This window comes from Petaurus breviceps, unplaced genomic scaffold, assembly GCF_028583685.1.
Source record: "Petaurus breviceps papuanus isolate PSGF00001 unplaced genomic scaffold, PetGlider_PUasm1.0 174, whole genome shotgun sequence".
In the NCBI taxonomy this organism is placed as follows: Eukaryota; Metazoa; Chordata; class Mammalia; order Diprotodontia; family Petauridae; genus Petaurus; species Petaurus breviceps.
The window spans coordinates 18,592,896-18,611,618 of NW_027185761.1; the positions used below are offsets into that span (position 1 = coordinate 18,592,896).

Sequence of the window (18,723 nt, forward strand, 5' to 3'; positions counted from 1 at the left end):
TCTCCAACTTAATTTTTCATCCCCTACTATGATAGCTACTTTTCAAAACTTTTCAGGTCCCTAAGCAAACAAGGGTTTAGAAATATAAAATCTCTAAATTAGAAAGGGGTCTTCGAAGTCAAACTCCCACCCACTGCTACTTCCTTTACAGGTGGCTGTCCAACTTCTCTACTCGAAGACTTGCAGTGACAGAGAGCTCACTACCACCCATGGAAGCCCTAGTCCATTTTTGGTCAGCTCTGATTTTTAGAAAGTTGATTCTTATGTTGAGCTCAAATCTGTCAAGCTAGAACATCCTCCTTCTCCTATTCTGTCCTTTGGAATAGCTATTCTACTTCCTCTCCTATACAAAACCCCACCAATTAGTTGGAGAAAAAGATCATGTCCTTCTTGGTCTTTTCTTCTCCAGGTTCAACATCTCCAACCAGATTCTTCAATCGTCCCTCATGGCTCCAAGTTCTAACCAGCCTGGTTGCCCTTCTCTGGACACCTTCAGTTTGCCAGAGATATTCCTAAAATGTGGTATGGAGAAGGAGGCATGATAGGCCAGCTGTGGTCTGACCAGGCCTGAGTACAGCAGGACTGTCACCCCCTCATTCCAAAGGTCCGTTAGTTAAAGATCTTTCTAACAATTTGAGCTGTCCAGCAATGGCATGGGACATCTCAGAAGGTAAAAAGTTACCCATCAGTGGGGCTGTTAAAGGAGAGTCTGGAGATGTTGCAGGGAGTTCTACAGTCACAGGGAGCTGAACTAAATGGCTTCTGAGGTCCATTCCAACCTATGATTTTATGATTCTATAATATACAATATTACATAATATACCAGTGGGGCACAGAGGACTCTGTGAAGTCTAAAGGGGAATCGTGTTCACTGAACATGGGGGACCAGGGAGGTTTAAGGTCCTGTTTGCTTTTTGAACAATCAGATGGGCTCAGAAAGTAGTTTACACGCTGGAAGAAAGACTTGGTAACTCCAACCTTTCATACCAATGAGCCCATGGGCAAATGGCCAGACCGTTGCTTACAAGAAACAAGGGAACTCCTAAGGAGGATGTATGTCATAGTGGAGACAGTCCTCCCTCTAGAGACAAGAGGGCTTGGGTTCAGACATGGCCTCTCATACTACTACTGCCTGTGTAACTTTGGGGAAATCACTTAAACTCTCTGAGTCCCAGTTTCCTCATTGGTAAGATAAAGTCTTTAGTGTCACCTCTAGCTCTAAATATATCACCATATGACTAAAACTCTCTCATTTTACAGGTGAGGAAACTGAGACCCAGAAGGGTTGACTTTCCAAAGGCCACAAAACTGAAAACTCAGTTTTCTTTGAACTCAGTTCCTTTGACTCCGAGATCAGCACTTTTCACTGTGCCATGCTGCTTCCAATAATAATGATTATCAGAAAGAAAAACGATGCCATCATCAGAATAGCCCCCAAGGTTTTCACAAGAATACCCAGGGATTCATGGGGACCCAGGAAATGCCATCCCAAGGCACACCTTGTTATCACTGGGAGTGGCCAACAGGTCGGAGGCCTGGTTGGAATGGGATCCCTGTAGACCTTAATATCCATCTTGCAGAGTAGAGTAGATTGTGTTCACTGAGGATTGAGGCTGTTTCAGCAGGAGGCTGACCTCAGTAATTGCCATTCCGTGCCTGAACAAATTGTAGTTCATGAATGCAGTGGTATAGTCATACATTGTAAGCCATTACAAATATGAGGAATTTGGAGAAATGTGGGATAGCTTATATGAAGAGGAAGATCATGGAAAACAATATACAAACTACAATAATGCAAATATAAAGAACATTAAATGAAGCCCAACACTGTATGGCTGTAATGACCAATGTTGGCCCTGGAGAGGAAATAATGAAACAACCCTCCCTCTTTTCCTTAGAGAGATGGGTGGGGTGGGGTATATGGGTATAGAATGGTATATACACCATCGGACATGAACTGTGTCACTTGATTTTGATTGACTGTTTTTCCTTGTTAGAAGGAAATTAGAAGGGATGGGAAGTGGAGTATATATCTAGAAATTATTAGTTTATTTTTTAAAAGTATCAATAAAACTTTTCTTTTAAAAGAAATTAAATTACCATTCCATTGACCCCTTCAGGGAAGAGGAATCGATTGTAGAGTGAGCTCACGGTGTCATCAGGCAGAACCTCACACTCCTTCTGGAGCAGGATGTCCCCTGTGTCCAAGCCATCATCTGCCCAGAAGACAGTAAAGCCTCCTTTTTTATCTCCATGGATCAGAGTCCTGTGGACAGGAAGGGCAACAGCTCGTTTTAAGTTTTACAAAACACATTTTAATACAACCCTGACAAGTTGGAGAAATGTTATCATCCTGATTTTAGTGATAATGAAACTGTCCAGAAGACGGCAAGCATGATGCTAAGAGGAACGGAGTGTGTCATGCACACAGAGACTGGCTAAAAAGATCGGGGACAGGTAGTCTACAGAAGAGAAGACTTGGGGAACTTGGTAACTCTCATTAAGTATTTGAAAAGTGATCATGGAGAAGAGAGACTACCTTAATTCTGTTTGGCCCCAGAAGGTGAAACCAGGAGTGAAGGGTGCCTGATAGGCACTTAATAAACTTTTGTTGATTGACTGATGGGTGGCAGCTGCAGAGAGGCAGGTGATTTAGCATAGGCAGGCATGGATTGGTTGAGACCTGCATCACTGGTAGCAACAACCACATTGAGGAGACCCCAGCTCCATTAAAGATCTTGTCAGATAGAACTATCCCAAAGTGGAATGGGCTGCCTTTGGAAAGCAGTGGGTTTCCACTCAATGAAGTTCTAAAGCAGAGACTGGCACTTGTCAATTTAAGAGGGGATTATTGCTCAAGTACAAATTAGACCAGATGATCTCAGAAGTCACTTCCAACTCTGAAATTCCTTAATTCTCTGAGAGGCATCCTTTCAAGCTAGTAGATGACAGGGCTGAGATTTGAACCCAGGTCCTCTCAGTTCCAATTTACTGCCTTCCCCATTATGCTACATTGCCTCCAAGCTTAGGTATTCTTTTGCTGTTGACTCTATCTTTAGCAATTAAAAGTGCAACAAACATTTATTTACTAAGCATCTAGTATTTAGTATGTAGGTTTTGGAAAGTGTATATAAGTTGTTGTCCCTAGAGCTTATAATCAAATAGACATACAAACACAAATCTCTCTGTCTCTCTCTCTCTCTCTCTCTGTCTCTCTCTTTCTGTCTCTCTTTCTCTGTCTCTCTCTCTCTCTTTCTCCAGATTAAGTGTAATACATAGTATATTAGAGAGGTGAAAGACCAAGAGCTATGAGAGCTCCCAAGGGGAAGGGTGCTCCTGATTGGAGGAAATAAAGGAAACCTCCTTGGAACAGATAGCAGCTGTGTTGGGCTTTAAAGGATGGGTTAGAAACTCATCAGGTGAAGAGGAGGATGGAGGGCATTCCAGGCATAGGCAATAGCATTAGCAAAGGCCCAGAGGCAGAGAAGTGCATGATACCTTTGCAGGACAGAATAGTGCAGTCTGTTGGGAGCAGAGACCTCCAGGCTTTTGCACCATTCCCCAAGGAATGTGTGGAAAGGATTAATAAAAGATAAAAATGGATAGGAAGGAAGCAGCAGATTGTGGAGAGCCTTGTATACCAAGATGAGGAGTTTGAACTTTTCGTGCTAAGTGCTATTTTTTTCAGAAGGGGAATGAAATAACTGGATCTGTGTTCTTGAATAATCTTCCTTTGGGGTTCCATTTGTCCTCTGACTTCTGCAGACAAGAAAGAGTTCTTCTTCCTACCCTCTCCCATATTTCCTTCAGAAGGGCATCAAGAACCGTATTGTGAGAGAACAAGCAGCCCCTACGGCAGCCTTGGAATGGGGCTATGAGGAGGGGGCGGAGCTCCTCTCACTTGCAAGGCATTCACTACCAGAGGTTAAGTGCCATTAAAGAATGCCCCAATGAGCATATGCTCCTCTGAAGGACAGAAGAGCTCTCCAATTCACCTTTACTCTTTGGACGTTAGGTTTTTCTTCCTAGAATTCCCTCAAGACGTATCTATCCACCCTCCTAGCTCCAGAAAAGTTTATGAAATAGGTAATGTTTTCAGTCTAGCCTTTCCCAGTCATGAGCAAGTACCAAGTGCTCACAGCCTTGGCTCTACCACTAACTCAGATAGATTACCTTTGACATGTCACCTCCCTTCTCTGGCTCTTAGTTTTGGATAATAACCCTCACCATGCCTTCCTTGCAAAGCCTCAGGATGGAATGGAGTCATGGATGAGAAAGGCTTTGCAAATGGTAGAGGATAGAAGGTACTCTGGTGCTCCAGCCTCAGGAGAAAGGACTCCAATATAGTGATTCACACTCAGATCCTGGTGACTTAACACCTTTTGCCTCTAAAGACTTCTGGCATTTTAAAAATGAGAACCTGGAAGAGAGAATTTTGAGCCAAAAGAGTAAATACCTAATGATAGAGTTTCCTGGTGCCTTACCTGACAATCTTAGGAAGAAGGGCACTGCCTGGTGTGTCTCACTCCATCTATTCAGTGGAAGGTGTAACAGCCAGATCTACTTGGGAGGGAGAGGTGTGGGCTGGCCTTTGGCCTCTGCCCAACTCCTATCCTCTTACCAATTGATGGCTGAAGCTCCCCGATGCCGGGGCAGGAGCGATGGGTGGTAGATGATGGAGCCATGTTCAGGTGCGTTGATGACCTCCATTGGGATGAACTGACTGCAGAAGGGCAGGACATTCAGCTGGGCTCCCAGAGACTTGTATTGCTCAACCACTTCAGGTAGGGCCTTCCCTTTCACCCTCCATCGGGAGTACTTAAACACAGGTACATGGTCCTTCTCTGCCTCCAGGGCTGTGGAAGACAGAGGGATAAGGGTCTACTCTACCATTTGACTTCCTTCCTTTTCTTCCCTTAAATTTTCCCCCTTTCATTCTTCCTCTCCCTCTCCTCTGAGGAAGTCCTTTTGTGCCTCAGGACAGATGTAGCCCCCTCTGGATTATCTAAGCACACTGGTATGGGGTACCAAACACAGTACCCCCTCCATCACAGACAGATCAACACTTCTCACTAGGTGCTTCTTCCCTTGGAGTTTTCTGAATTATTCTTCTATTAATTAATCCATAGGCCTTTCCTTCTGTCATGAATTACCTGTCTAAGCCTGCTGCTTGACACCTCTTACTGAGGACACCCTCCATCCTTTTGCTAGGGTAGCCATGGGTGCCTCCTGTATCCTGACCTCTCTGTTGGTGATCATACCTTTATCTAGACTGCCTCTTATTGTTTGCTGCTAAAGATTTTCCTGGTTGCCTCCCTTACCCTGCTAGGTCTACCAAGCCTCCCAGCCCTGGCTACAGCTGGTCTGTCTGGTTCTCCCATAATTCTGATCTCCAGTCTAGGCTGTCTCCTGACATAAGTCATTTCCAGTCAGCAAACATTGCTTAAGAGCCCACGTGTGTGAGGCGCCAAGCTTGGCTTACCCAGTGGATCTGCTTTCCCATCCTTATCAGGAATGGTGAATACTCCCACCACTTGATGGCCTTCCTTCCGGAGGCGGGAGTAGACTTCCTGGCCAAACAGGCTCTGACCGATGATGGCTATCCTCATGGTGGTGGCTATGAACCTGGAAAGGCAAAGCCACAGTGTCAGGGCTAGGGAGTAGTTGTAGATAAGCATACTTATATGTGTGACCAGACCCTTAAATTGGAATGATTCATTCAATCAACAAATACTTCTTACTACTTACTGTGTGTCAGTCGTGCTAATAAACAAGGTCTGGGAATACAAAGAGTGGTCCCTGCTCTCAAAGAGCTCACGTTCTAATGGGGGAGACAAGAGGAAAACAACTACATACAAATAAGACACATGTAGGGTAAACGGGAGGAAGTCTCAGAGGGCTTCATTTATTCATTTTGTTTTGATAAAACAGATACTTCCCATTTGCTGTTGTTCATTCATATCCAGCTCTTTGCGACCCCATTTGGGGTTTTCTTGGCAAAGATACTGGAGTAGTTTTCCATTTCTTTCTCCAGCTTATTTTACAGGTGAGGAAACTGAGGCAAACACAGATAAGGGACTTACCCAGGGTCACACAGCTAATAAGCGTCTGAGGCCAGATTTGAACCTTCCTGACTCCAGGCCTAATGCTCTGTGCACTGCATCACCCAACCAACACTCAAACCAGAGTTCATACTCCCTGACTAGAGTTCATAATTTTAAAAACTTTAAACCAAACTCCCTAACAGGTTAATTGAGACTTGTAGTTCAGGTCACTTTCTCCTTTTATAGAGCAGGGTTTGTTGGGTTGGTTTTTAGCAGTATACAGGGCACACCATCCATTACAACTGTTCCGGATTTATTGCCTTTAAGGAAGATTTTATTTGCATCATGGTCATTGTGGGCGGTGTTGTCCACCCTGTATCACTAGCTGTAATTCTTTAATTTCTTCAAATTCCTCATCCCTTATTAAGGCTCAACAACATTGCATTACATTCATATACCATCCAGTCATTCTTCAACATTAGGCATATTTTTTGCATCCAGCTTTTAAGAAAAAAGGAAACAAGCATTTATCAGATGCCTTCTAAGTGACAGGCGTTATACTAAGTGCTTTAAAAATCCCTCATTTAATTCCCACAACCACCCCTGGAGTTAGGTGCTATTATTATTATCCCATTTTTACAGATGAGGAAACTGAGGCAGACAGAGGTTAGTTAGCTTACCCAGTGTCATCTGACTAGTGAGTTTCTGAGGTGAGATTTGAGCTCATCTTCCTGACTCTAGACTTAGCACTATCCCCTGGGTAGCCTGGTTACCTCTAACTTTTAACTATTATAAATAGCGTAACTATGCCTATTTTTGCATGGGAAGACCTTTTCTTGATGTCATGGGGTTTATGAGTTAAAGGGCATGAATAATTTAGTAATATTTCTTATTAATTCCAAAATGCTTTTCAAAGCAGTTGAACCCACAAAGAACTCAATCAGCAGTGAAATAACCTGCCTGTCTTTTCACAGTCCAGTCCTGGCAGCCGCCTGTGGGTTATGTCCACCTGGATGTCCCATGGGCATCCCAACCTCACCATCATCAAAATGGAAGTCATTCTGCTCAGCTGTGGTCCAGCCTCTCTTCCATACTGTCTTTTGTGGAAAGTCAGGTTAAATTTTATTCAGTTTGGTTAAGCATTGGAACCCCTCCCAGGGGAACTAGTATCTTAACAGGGGACAAAGTATTAAATGGAATGATCTGGTTAAGTTGTAGTTAAGTTCCTTCTGGTTCTAACAATCCACAGTCCCATGATCCTTCTTCTGTCAAATAGAATTTCAAGCCCACTATAGTCATGTAGACTGCTTTAAGGATGGGGACATTCCCAGTGTCCCCTAGAGTCAAAATAGCTCTTCATTAAAAAATCTGAGTTCCAGTTAACTGATAACTTGCTATGAGATCTCATACAAGGCATTTCCTTGCTCTGGCTCTGGGTTACATTTTTTCCATTGGTAAAATGAGAGCAGCAAATAGATGCTCCCAGATATCCTTCTCTGTGTCAACGATGCCTTGTCCAAGGGTGAAGCTGGTGAGGCCTGACAGTCTGTTTCTCATCAGGCCTCCAACTGATTGTAAATGTCCCCATTTGCCTCAGGGGACAGCTTGTCTTGATAGCTTTTCTCTTAACCTTGTGCTGAAAGCATTGCCAATGTTATTATCCCCATTTTCCAGATGAGGAAACTGTAGGCTCCCATTGGGGTGAAGCATTTATTTGTTCCCACAGCTAGTGAGAGGCAAATTTGGGACTAGAACCAAGGTCTCTTGACTCAAAATTGAAGTCAAACATTTGTTAACCACTTATTATATGCCGGGCACTGTGCAGGCATCAGAGAAAAGCAAAAACACTGGCCCTGCCCTCAAGAAGCCTCCATTCTAAGAGGGAGACAGTATGCATATAACTACATGTGTATTAATGATACATACTCAAGAAAGTGAAGTCAGAGGGAACTTTGTGGGAGAGAGCTAAGGAGAATTAGGCCTCCAGCAGAAGGTGGGATTGGAGCTGGGTCTTAGAGGAGAACAGGGAAACTAAGAGTCATAGGTAAGAAGAGAGAACATTCTAAATGGAGTGAAAGGCAAGAGGGGATAGCTAGCGAAAAAGCACTGAGGATGGGGATGGGATGTCCTGTGTGAGAAATAGCAAATAGGTCAATGTATCTAGACCATAGAATGTGTCGATGGGAGTAAAATGTAAGAAGACAAGGAAGATAAGAATGGGTCAGATGGTCAGGGGCTTTAAATGATTAAGGGATTGTTTGGTCTTGGAGGTAATAGGGAGCCACTGGAGGTTATTGAGTAGGGGAGTGAAATGGTCAGAAGTAATCTCTATCAAAGTCATTAATATCTTCATGTGAATTAACGTCTCTTTTTGCATGCCCTGTACTTAGCATAGTGCCTGGTACATGTTTAATACAACTGATTCATCTTTTCTTTGAAAAAAGAAGCAGAGGAAAGTAAGAAGGCACTAGAGGGAGAGTCAATATAGAAGGAGGTGGAGAAAAAGGTATAGGATGTAGGCAATGAAAATATTTTGTGCCAGTGCATCTCTACTGACCACCATAGGCAAAGTGCTATCTCTTCCACTGATCCCTAAATATACCTGACCCTGATCTTCTGGGAAAACCAGAAAAGAATGTGGTGAAAGGTGGGTTTACAGGGTGGGGCTGAGCTGAATCCTGAGGCTTTGGGGTTGGTCAGGAATAGAAACACCATGGCAAATACTGAAATCCCAGTCAATTCAAAATCCACCCAAAGTTCAGGAGTAAAGATCCTCCTTGGCAGACTGTCAGTAGATAGAAAATGGACCATTCAGAAATGGGGTCAGGTGGAAAAATCGATAATAAAAACTTCCCTGAGCACCAGCATGTAATTTCAGTCTGGTATAGATGTAGATGTAGGAAGCCCTAGGGACGTATTCGAGAGACTCAAATATGAAGTCAGGGATAAAAATGATCTGACACGTAAAGAAACAATTGAATTAATGCCCAGTCTTTCTAAAATAGATCACAGTCAATGGAACAGTTTCATTTGTGTGCTCCCAAGCCACAAAGAAGAAGGAATCATCTTTGGTAGGGATGGAAAGCATGAGTTTAAAAGATTAACGAGTTTCTTTAGAGGGAATAAGTGGAGACACGGAAGCTTTTTCTTACTCAGGTGAGTAGGGTAGAGAGTTGGATTGTGGGACTTACTGAGACAGACAGTGGCATTGCTGATGGCATAGCATTTCAGAAAATACCTGCTGAGGCAGATTTTTTCTATGCATATTCTATAACACCTGGCTACTATTCTTGGAGAAATTCAAAGGATGCTTCCCAGGGTTATCCAGCCACTTTGCATAATGCTGAAACTGTATGCTTACCAACTTGACCTAATGCAAATCCTTACTCAAGTCATTTGGAAGGTTGCCACAGAATTAGAATCTTATTCCTTAGATTTTTTTTTCCTTTTATGCAAAGAAGCAGGTTCCATGAATTGTGTCCATTTTTTTATTAAGGAACTATATTTTTTCCACTAAGAAAATCCATGCATTTTAATTTGTATACCAAGTCAGTGGTTGAGAGGATAGGTCTATGGACTACATTTCCATGCTAATGTAAATCTATCACCTCTAATTCCCTGGAGGAGAGGGGAAGGAAAGGGTGTGAAATCCCCATTTGTCACATTTAATAGAGCCTGTACACAGCTATCTCAAAATCAGGTAGTTGAAGTGGAAGCTAATTAGGTGTTAATATGCTGAGTTTGTAAAGAAATAGTGGAGAATGGCATTTGTTATAAGACAAAATTATTGTAGCTTAAAAACTTTTAAAAATAATTAGAGATTCAATTGAACACAACACTTTTCAGTGATAAGATACCATGGGTTTTGAAGGTGTTATTGAAAAATTGATGCATTTAGAAAATCTATTTCTACTTAACTATGACAGGCAGCATGGCCTTGGAGCCAGAAAGACCTGGTTTGAGTCCTGTCTGACACATGCTAGTTATGTGACTATGGACAAGTCACCTGGTATCTCAGTGTTTAGGTAATGAACCCACTGTAAGTTTTAGTTTCCTTTCAGATCAGTGTAAATGGAGTGAGTTTCCACACTGGGAGTTCCCCAGACAAATGGGGAATCCAGACCCCACATTTTTAACTGTTTGTAAAATTATGCATTCAATTTTTGTCAAACTAGAGAAAGTTAGTATAATACTTCCTAGAACTCTGATAGAATTAATGGTGTTGTTACAGGCTAGCTGTGCCTGGCTTCCCCTCACAAAATTTATATTTGGAAATAAATAAGACCCATAGATGATATTTTCTTAATGTTCACATTAAAAATTTTTTTTTACATTCTGAACATAAAAGGGACATAGGACTAGGGCTATTTATCTGTCAAAAATCATTTTGAATACATAATTTAGAACTAGAATTCTCTTTAGGAGAAAATGTCAGTAAACATTCAAGGTCATCTGTAAGTCATTCTTAATAGTAAAGGGAAAGCAGGATTGCAAAGTCAAGAGGTTAGAAGGTAGCTTATTTACTAGCATAAGAGTAGTGCTTTTCCCAGTGTAGATCAGATGAGCTCCCTTATATGCCAGCAGAATGGTGTCTGAGCAGCTAGGTGGTGAAGTGAATAGAACAACAGCCCTGGAGTCAGGAGGATCCGAATTCAAATCGACCTCAGACACTTGATCACACTTACTAGCTGTGTGACCTTGGGCAAGTCACTTAACCCAAATTGCCTTGCCTTCCCCCCTTCCAAAAAAAAAAGGTATCTAAGCAGATGTTCTAGGAAAAACTGCAAACAATTTGAATTGATGAGATGTTATAGGGAGACCACTTAAAAATATGTGTATATACACACACAATATACAATATATATACATATTATAGTATATGCACACACATACATACACACATGTATGCATATCTGTGTATGTATACATATATATATATATCTCCCTGAATGAAAAGCAAAACAAAACAAAACAAAACTGGAGACCTGATCAACTTGGCACATAGCAGTCAGAAAGGCCTGTTTCTTTCTTAAGTGGAACCTATATGAAGCAGGAACTCAAACTAAAGCTTCAGACCAGGGGATGTCTGGAAAGAATGGTGTTGGTCACAGTGTCTTCAAGAAAACACTGGGCAGTCTTCAGGTCCAAAGATTAAAATTAAACTTCCACAAGACCAAAGTTTTTCAAAGGATGCTGGCATATCAAAATATTGGCATCCTTTGTTGAAAAAAATCCATGAATGTTAAATTATTTCCCATGACATCTATAATCATGAGAATAATGGCAAAATTAGATTCTTCTTTATGGAACTTTCAGTGGATTTATTGAACACAGATTCCCTAAAATAGAATTTTGGGACTGGAAGGAACTTCAGAGATAAAAACCATAGAAATTCATAAATCAGAAATAATAAAAAATCATAAAATCATAGCTCTAGAGCTGAAGGGGACCTCAGAGGTCACCTAGTAGAATTCCTTGCAGATGGGGAAACTGAGGCTGAAAATATGACTTATCTAAGGTCACTCAGGTAGAGCCACAAATCCCTCTGCCCCCATATTGTGCTCTTTAAACTGTGTGCTGTTTAATTCATTCTTCCCCTTTTACAGGGGAGAAATTTCAGCCCCAAAGGGACTAAGTAACTAGCATGAGGTCATACCATTGATTAAGTATAGAACTGGGATTAAAATCTTAGTCTCTTGATGTCTAGTTCACAGGTATCATTTAATTCCTCATTGAACTCTTAGTCTGGTGATTTTCATTTTACTTGAGGGTAAAAAGCTCAAATTTACAAGTGGAGATGATGCAGTTTGAGAGGTTTAGGGACCCCTCAAGTACAGGAAAGGGTCATCTGTAATGAATTCATGGACTTAAGCATTCTTTAAGTCAAGTTGGCAAAGATTTATTGTAATGCCAATAGGGTAGGCAGAGCTCCTTAAGGAACTTTGCAACTTATCAGGGATGATGTAGTTTATATAGTAAAAGTAGTGGATTATCTGGCAGATATGCTAATTAGGTGATAACATACAGGCTTAGTCACGGACATCATTCGATACTGTAAACCAGTAGGGGCGTATTTTTCCGTCTGTTATGTCTGTAGCAAGATAGCTTTGAGAGTTGATGTCTATAGCTTGACCTCTGGATTGTATATGATAACTGTGGGAATCAATGCATGATAATTCTGTGGGTACAAGATAGTCCTGTTTTTAAAAGGGAAATTCTACAGAGGTCAGCTTGTTCTTGTAACAGGGAGAGATAACTTACCTCACTGGGGGCCCATGTATGAGTAATTTTGGGGAAAGGTAGTTTATCTTACTGGGGCACACTCATGAGTAATCGCTAGCCATAGTGTCCTTGGGCTGGGGAGAAAACTGTAAGGGATAGTGTTTTGAGGCTAGGGAGAAATGTGATCTTGGAAGTGGGGTCCAACCACAAGCACCCAAGCGCTTACCCCATCAAAGATATTTATTATCTTTTATTCATGCACGATATTTCTAATTTATATAATTTAAGTGCAGCATGTAATTGTAATGGAACTTTAGGATTTTTGTTTGATTACTTCTACAATAAACATTTGCTACTTTGAAGATTTTTACTTCTAAAAATAAATTTTTATCAAATAAAAATAGCTTTATACTAGCATTTCACACCATATACCAAAATAAATTCCAAATGGAATTTGGAATTATCTAAAAATTAAAAATCATAGTATAAAAAATAAAGGTAAATGAAAGGTTATAGCTTTCACAGTTCTGAAAAAGAGAAGACTGTTGCCATATGTAGAATAGAAGAAATTATAAAAGATATAATAGACATTTCAATTGTGTAAAATTTTAACTCATGCATAAACAAAACCAATGCAGCTAAAATGAAAAGACACAGATGGACAAATCTGTGCATTAAACATCCCTGATAAAAAAATGATGCCCCAAATCTATGGGAAACAGAAATGAAGCTATAAAATTACATGTCATTTTCCTAACAACTAGTGGTCAAAGGATATTAACAAATATTTCTCAAAAGAAGAAAGCAAACAAGCTATCAACAATTATCTGAAAATATTTGTTACTCCCAATTAGAAAATACAAAATCTAAAAACTCTGAAGTATCAACTTATACTCATCCAATTGGCAAAGATGTCAAACAATGGAAAATTCAATGTCAGGAGACGAAAGTTGAATTTGGGAGTTGTCTGGGTGTTTGTTTCCAGGTGGTGGTATCTGGATCATAGCAGTGTGATCTAGTGGTTTGGAATCCTGGTCTTGACAATTACTAGCTTCATGACCATGAATAAGTCACTTTACCTTAGAGATCTCAGCTTCCCCACCTGTTAGATGGGCCCTACCTACCTCACAGGATTGTTGTAAGGAAAGCACTTAATAAATCATAGATCTTTATAAATGTTCAGATGTCAGGGAAGCTGGTGGTGCAGTGAATACAGCACTGGCCCTGGAGTCAGGAGGACCTGAGTTCAAATACGACCTCAGACACTTGACACACTTAACTAGCTGTATAACCTTGGGCAAGTCACTTAACCCCAATTGCCCTGCTTTCCCCCACTCCTGAAAAACAAAACAAACTAAAAAAGACCTACCCATTTCTAGGGACATTTGCATCAATATAGGGGATTTTAATATTTGGCTTGATTTCTCTCTTGAAGCTCCTTTGTATATGACACAGATAGTCATGCACTGTCCTAATCTGAGCAGCGTTTTCTTCCTATCATGGCCCAGCTTCACAGTGTGCCGAAGAAAGCCATCGTTCTGTGCACTATGGTCTCATTTAACTTAAGGTTAAATGACTTGCCAACTAAAGAGGCAATTGTGATGTGAGGGGGGGAAAGTACTGAATCTGAGGTGAGACCTGTGTTTAACTCTGACTGGTTCTGGTTACTGTGTGACTTTGGGCAGCAATTATCACCTCTATGAGCCTCAGTTTCTTCCTCTGTAAAAACAAGAATAATAACTCTGTACAACATTCTTTACCAGGATGTTTTGAAGATCAAATAAAATCATGTCAATTACAATGATATTATTACCTAAGGCTGAGATTTGATTCCAGGTCCTTGGAATCAAAATTTTTCCACTACTTTTTCCCTTATGGGTCTTCTTTGCTTCTGCTCAGGGAAACTGGAAACTTATTCAGGGGTTCTTAACCTGAAACCCATGAATTTGTAGATTTTTTTAAAGAAAACTTTAAAAATCATTTGGATGATTGTATTTTAATATCGTTTTTATAGTTTCATAATGCATAATTTTATAGTTTTAATATAGGTTTTCTTTGTTTTTTATTTTTAAAATTTAATATATTTTTATCTCCCCCAGCCCCAATTATGTATTAAATATAAGTATCCTTTGTAATCCTCCAGGTAGGGTGTCTCAACTGCACTAAGACTTTAGGATACTTTGTATTTTATTTTATACTTTAAAAACAGTATTCTGAGAAAAAGTCCATAGGCTTCCTTTGACTGCCACAGGGGTCTATAACACCAACAAATTAAGAAGCCCTACTGTAGACCATCCCCTCCAGTGGTACCATTCCTTTCTTCCAATCAGCAAAGATCCTGGCCCCAAATCTCCCAGGCATGTGGCCAATCAGGAAAAAAGGGATTTCCCCAAACAATGCTCCGGACATGGCTTCCTTCCAGATAGAACTGAGCAGGGTTAGGAAAACACAGGACTTGGTTTTATTTTCCTTCAAAGCAACAGTTGAAAGATGACATATTCTGAGCAGCTTGTTGGCATGAACCTTCCGGAAGCATTGTGAATCATGAAAAAAGCACCTGCCTGGGAGACAGGAGACTTGGGAACTGTCATGACAATAAGTCGCTGAGTGACTTTTGGAAGGTTTCTATGAGCAAATCTTTAAAAGCAAAGATCTGGATTAGAAGATTGCAAAGCTTTCTGAATAGGGAAGTAGAATGATATAGAGGAAAGAATGTGCATCTTGGAGTCTTGGGTCCAACGCTTGGCTTTTACTCCTGTGTTGTATCTGCTGTCAAAAGAACTGGGTTTAAATCCTGGCCCTGGAACTCACTATCCCTTATGGCCTTGGATGAAATATTTAAGTCTTCTGGGCTTCAGTTTCCTCCCCTATAAAATGAGGAGCTTGGGGTGAGGGGGAATGATCTCTCAGGTCCCTCTCCCCTCCAAAATGGAAAAACCATTAGATGTAAGTTCAAATCTTATCTGCAGAGTGTGGGCAAATCACTCTTCCTTTCTCAATCCATTTCCTCATCTATAAAATAGGGATCAAAACACTCATACAACCTGCTTTACAGAGTCGTTGTGAGGAAAGAGTTTGTAAACCTTAAATCTTGATTTGAATTTGTGTTAATACTGCAATACTTGTAGGTCGAGAAGTGTATAAACAAAGCCAATGAGTCCTGTATTCAGATCCTGCCTCTTACTTGCATTGGTTGTATGATCCTTGTGAGTTGCTTAATCTTTCGGTACCCCAGGCACCTAAAGCTTTACGATGGAGACTGGTATTGGCAGATTTTTCCTCACCAGGGATTCTCTTGTATTGTGTTTGTTGTTGTTCAATCATGTGTGACTCTCCGTGACCCCATTTGGGGTTTTCTTGGCAAAGATACTGGAGAGATTTGCCATTTCCTTCTCCAGCTCATTTTACAGATGAGAAAACAGACAGGGTTAAGTGACTTGCCTATGGTCACACAACTAGTAGATATCTGAAGCAAGATTTCAACTCAGGTCTTCATGACTCCAGTCCTGGCTGCTATCCACTGTGCCACCTAGCTGGTTCCCAAACTTTTTTGATATCTGGATCCGTTTATATGCTTGAAAATTATTGAGGACCCCAAAGAAGTTTTGTGTATGTGGCTCTATGCATTGATATTAAGAATTAAAGCATTTTAGCATTATTATGAAAATAGTTTTGACTTCACAGGTCTCCTGAAAGGGCCTCTGGAACCCTAAAGGTCTTCGGACCACAGTAGAGTCAACTATACTAACAACCTCTTTGGACCAGACCAAACAAAAGAAAAAGGCACGAATGATAATGAGCTCACATACTTATCCTTTCAGAGATATGTGAATGAAAATATGAAAAGTTACTTAGGCCTTGCCTTTGAGCTTGTAAGGGTGGCAACACACACACCTACACAGACATAATGCAAATCCCTGCCCGGAGATATGGGGGGAAAGGTGAGAAAGTGATCTGGGAACATACTTTTATCTGGGGTGGGGGGCAAAGTGAGAGGGATGAGGGACAATTTCAGGAAGAAGGCAAGAAACTAAACCAAATCTCGAAGGAAAAGGCTTTTAGAAGACACACAGGAACCAGAGAATTTAGAGATAGAAGACAGCCTGTAGTTACTTATTCCCAAACCCCCATTTTACAAGGCTCCGGGAGGGGCTTTGAACCTTGGTTCTCTAACTCCAAATCCAATCAATTTCCACTGCAAGAAAGTCAAGCACTTGTTTCTTTGGATTGGCCGTGGAAAGGAGAGAAGCCACAGCGTTGGGAATCTGGGAACCGGGAGGAAGAAAACTCCGAAAAGGTCCTGCCTTCCCACGGCCTTCTCCGCCTTCCGACTAGGAGATTCTCTAGGCATCCGAGAAGAAAACTCTCAAAGTGCTAAGCGAATCCTAGAGATGGGTTTGGGGTCAGCGGACGGGCGCAGCAGCGGCATCTGGACTCACCTGTAGGACAGCAGTGGGACTGAGAACTACAGTCTTCTGCGGGGTAGCCGCCGGGATCAGGGGGTCCGAGGCTGCCAGAACCCACCGCCACTGCCACAGCCGGGGTCCTCACTCCAGAGAGCCCCGAAGTGCCTTTTCACTGGCCGCCCGGTGGCTAGGGGTGGGGTGGGGTGGGGTGGGGGTGGGGGTGGAGTCTATTTATAAACGCTGCAATGCTAGCCGGAGTTCCAGGCTCCTTTTATAGGTAGTTAAATCTTAACCTTAGAAGGACGCCGTAGAACTATGGGAGAAACGGAGATCTTTCCTGCCATTTCTTTTTCTTTTTCCTTGAGAGAATAGATGATTAGAAGCAGGGATCCAGGAGCAGGGGAAAGGAAGACTATGAAAACAGCCCTGATCTTGGAGCCAGAATGTCTCAGCCCAACCACTCACTCACTCACCAGCAAGTCTGGTATTCCCTAGACAAAGCCACACTGGGTAAATCACTTCCTACTCTGGGACTCCCTTGTAAAATAAAGAGTCTGAGCTAAATGACCTTCGGAATCTCTGAATGATTCTTAGCAGGCTTCCACCAGTTCTCCGTGCCCTTCCCTTCCACCCATTCTCCCTTCGTTTCCCATCTTAGGGGACCAAGCACACTGTCCTAAATGCCATCATATCATCACATTTCTACGGGGTGTCCCAAAAGTCTTAATGTCATCTTAAAGATGATAGCTTTAAAACTAAAACTTAAAGCTAACAGTTTAAAAAACAAAACACACAACGACACTTGAACTTTTGGGATAACCAGTTTAACATTTGAAAGTCTTGTAAAGGGGGATCCTCCCAAGCAACCCAGTGAGACAGGCTTAGCATCGTGCCTACACATAGTAAGTGCTTCATAAATGTTTACTGATTGATTAAAACGTTATCCCTATTTTATAGATGAAGAAGTTAAGGACCAGCAAGGTTAAATGACACGTTGAGAGTTGACACAGTAAATAGTAGAGTAGTGCATTTTCCTCTGACTCCCAATCTTCTCCCTAACTGCTGAACTAACCTCAGTGGGGGTATACTGATTTTTTCCTGTACTAGCCAGGAGACGGGTTTGAGCAGTAGAAAGAGTTCTGAAATTGGAGTCTGAGAGACCCACATTTGAATCTGGCCCCCAGCACCTTTTGGGTGCATGACTATGGAGGAAGTCGCTTAAGCTTTTGGAGCGCAGTTGCCTCGTCTGTAAAATGGGAATAATAATACATGTTGAACATTAACACCTTCATGCTCACAGGTGGGATTTCAGTCTTGGTGACTCTCACGTCCTAACATTTTTTTTTTTGGTGTTATTTTTTGCACCATCACTTTCTAATGCATTTGCTCCTTTTTCATCCCTTGGGGGAAAGAAGTATATTTAAGCAAAACACACGAACACTTTGTCCATGTCTGACAATATAGTCTGCATATCATTTTGCATAAATAAATAAAGGCTTATTCTTTCCCTCCTACCCCCACCCCACCCCCTCTTTGAAAGGAGGCAGGCTTGTTTCACCATCAGTCCTCTGGCATTAAGATTGATCATTGTATTGATCAGAGTTCGGTTGCCATCTCAGTGTTGTTTTCCTCTTACACATAGATGTGCAGAGGTGGGGGCCACACACCTGGCACCATCTGTCCCATCCCCCAATGAAACCAAAGCAGAAATTTTACCTTTCGTGATTATTGTGTAAATTGTTCTCTTGGTGCTGTTCACTTCGATCTGTATGTTTGACACTTGCCCCTGCTTGGTGCTGTCATCATCATAGGCATAATCATCATTATGAATCTGAGTCCTCGGTCTGCTCTTAACTCGATGTTAGACAGATCACTTCACCCTCTCAGGGCCACACTTTTCATATTTATTAGGTGGGGATAATAAGCCCACTCCAAACTATTTCACAGGGTTTCAAGAATAAAGTTAACACAATGAAAGTGAAAATGCTTTTCAATGCTACCCAAATGTGAGGTAATATTATTCAGATCTTGGAATTATCTGGTCTGAATTC

General features: G+C 41.5%; 1 protein-coding gene, 1 long non-coding RNA gene and 1 pseudogene across 3 annotated transcripts in view; 2 read left to right on the forward strand and 1 right to left on the reverse strand.

The window, feature by feature from the left end:
- The window catches only part of ALDH1L1 (aldehyde dehydrogenase 1 family member L1), a 70,102-nt gene extending 53,211 nt beyond the window's left edge, over positions 1–16,891 (reverse strand). Inside the window, exons 1-4 of the mRNA XM_069083842.1 lie at positions 16,706–16,891; positions 5,483–5,625; positions 4,622–4,856; positions 2,101–2,266 (exon numbers count right to left, since the gene is read on the reverse strand). Of these exons, the coding sequence (XP_068939943.1) occupies positions 2,101–2,266; positions 4,622–4,856; positions 5,483–5,609 (528 nt within the window). The 5' untranslated portion in view covers positions 5,610–5,625; positions 16,706–16,891. The remainder of the gene's footprint in view (positions 1–2,100; positions 2,267–4,621; positions 4,857–5,482; positions 5,626–16,705) is intronic.
- LOC138158006 (uncharacterized) overlaps positions 1–18,723 on the forward strand; it is a 292,753-nt gene that overhangs the window by 71,558 nt on the left and 202,472 nt on the right. The gene's annotated exons all lie outside the window — the stretch shown is intronic.
- LOC138158396 (caspase-3 pseudogene) lies at positions 8,204–9,517 on the forward strand (annotated as a pseudogene).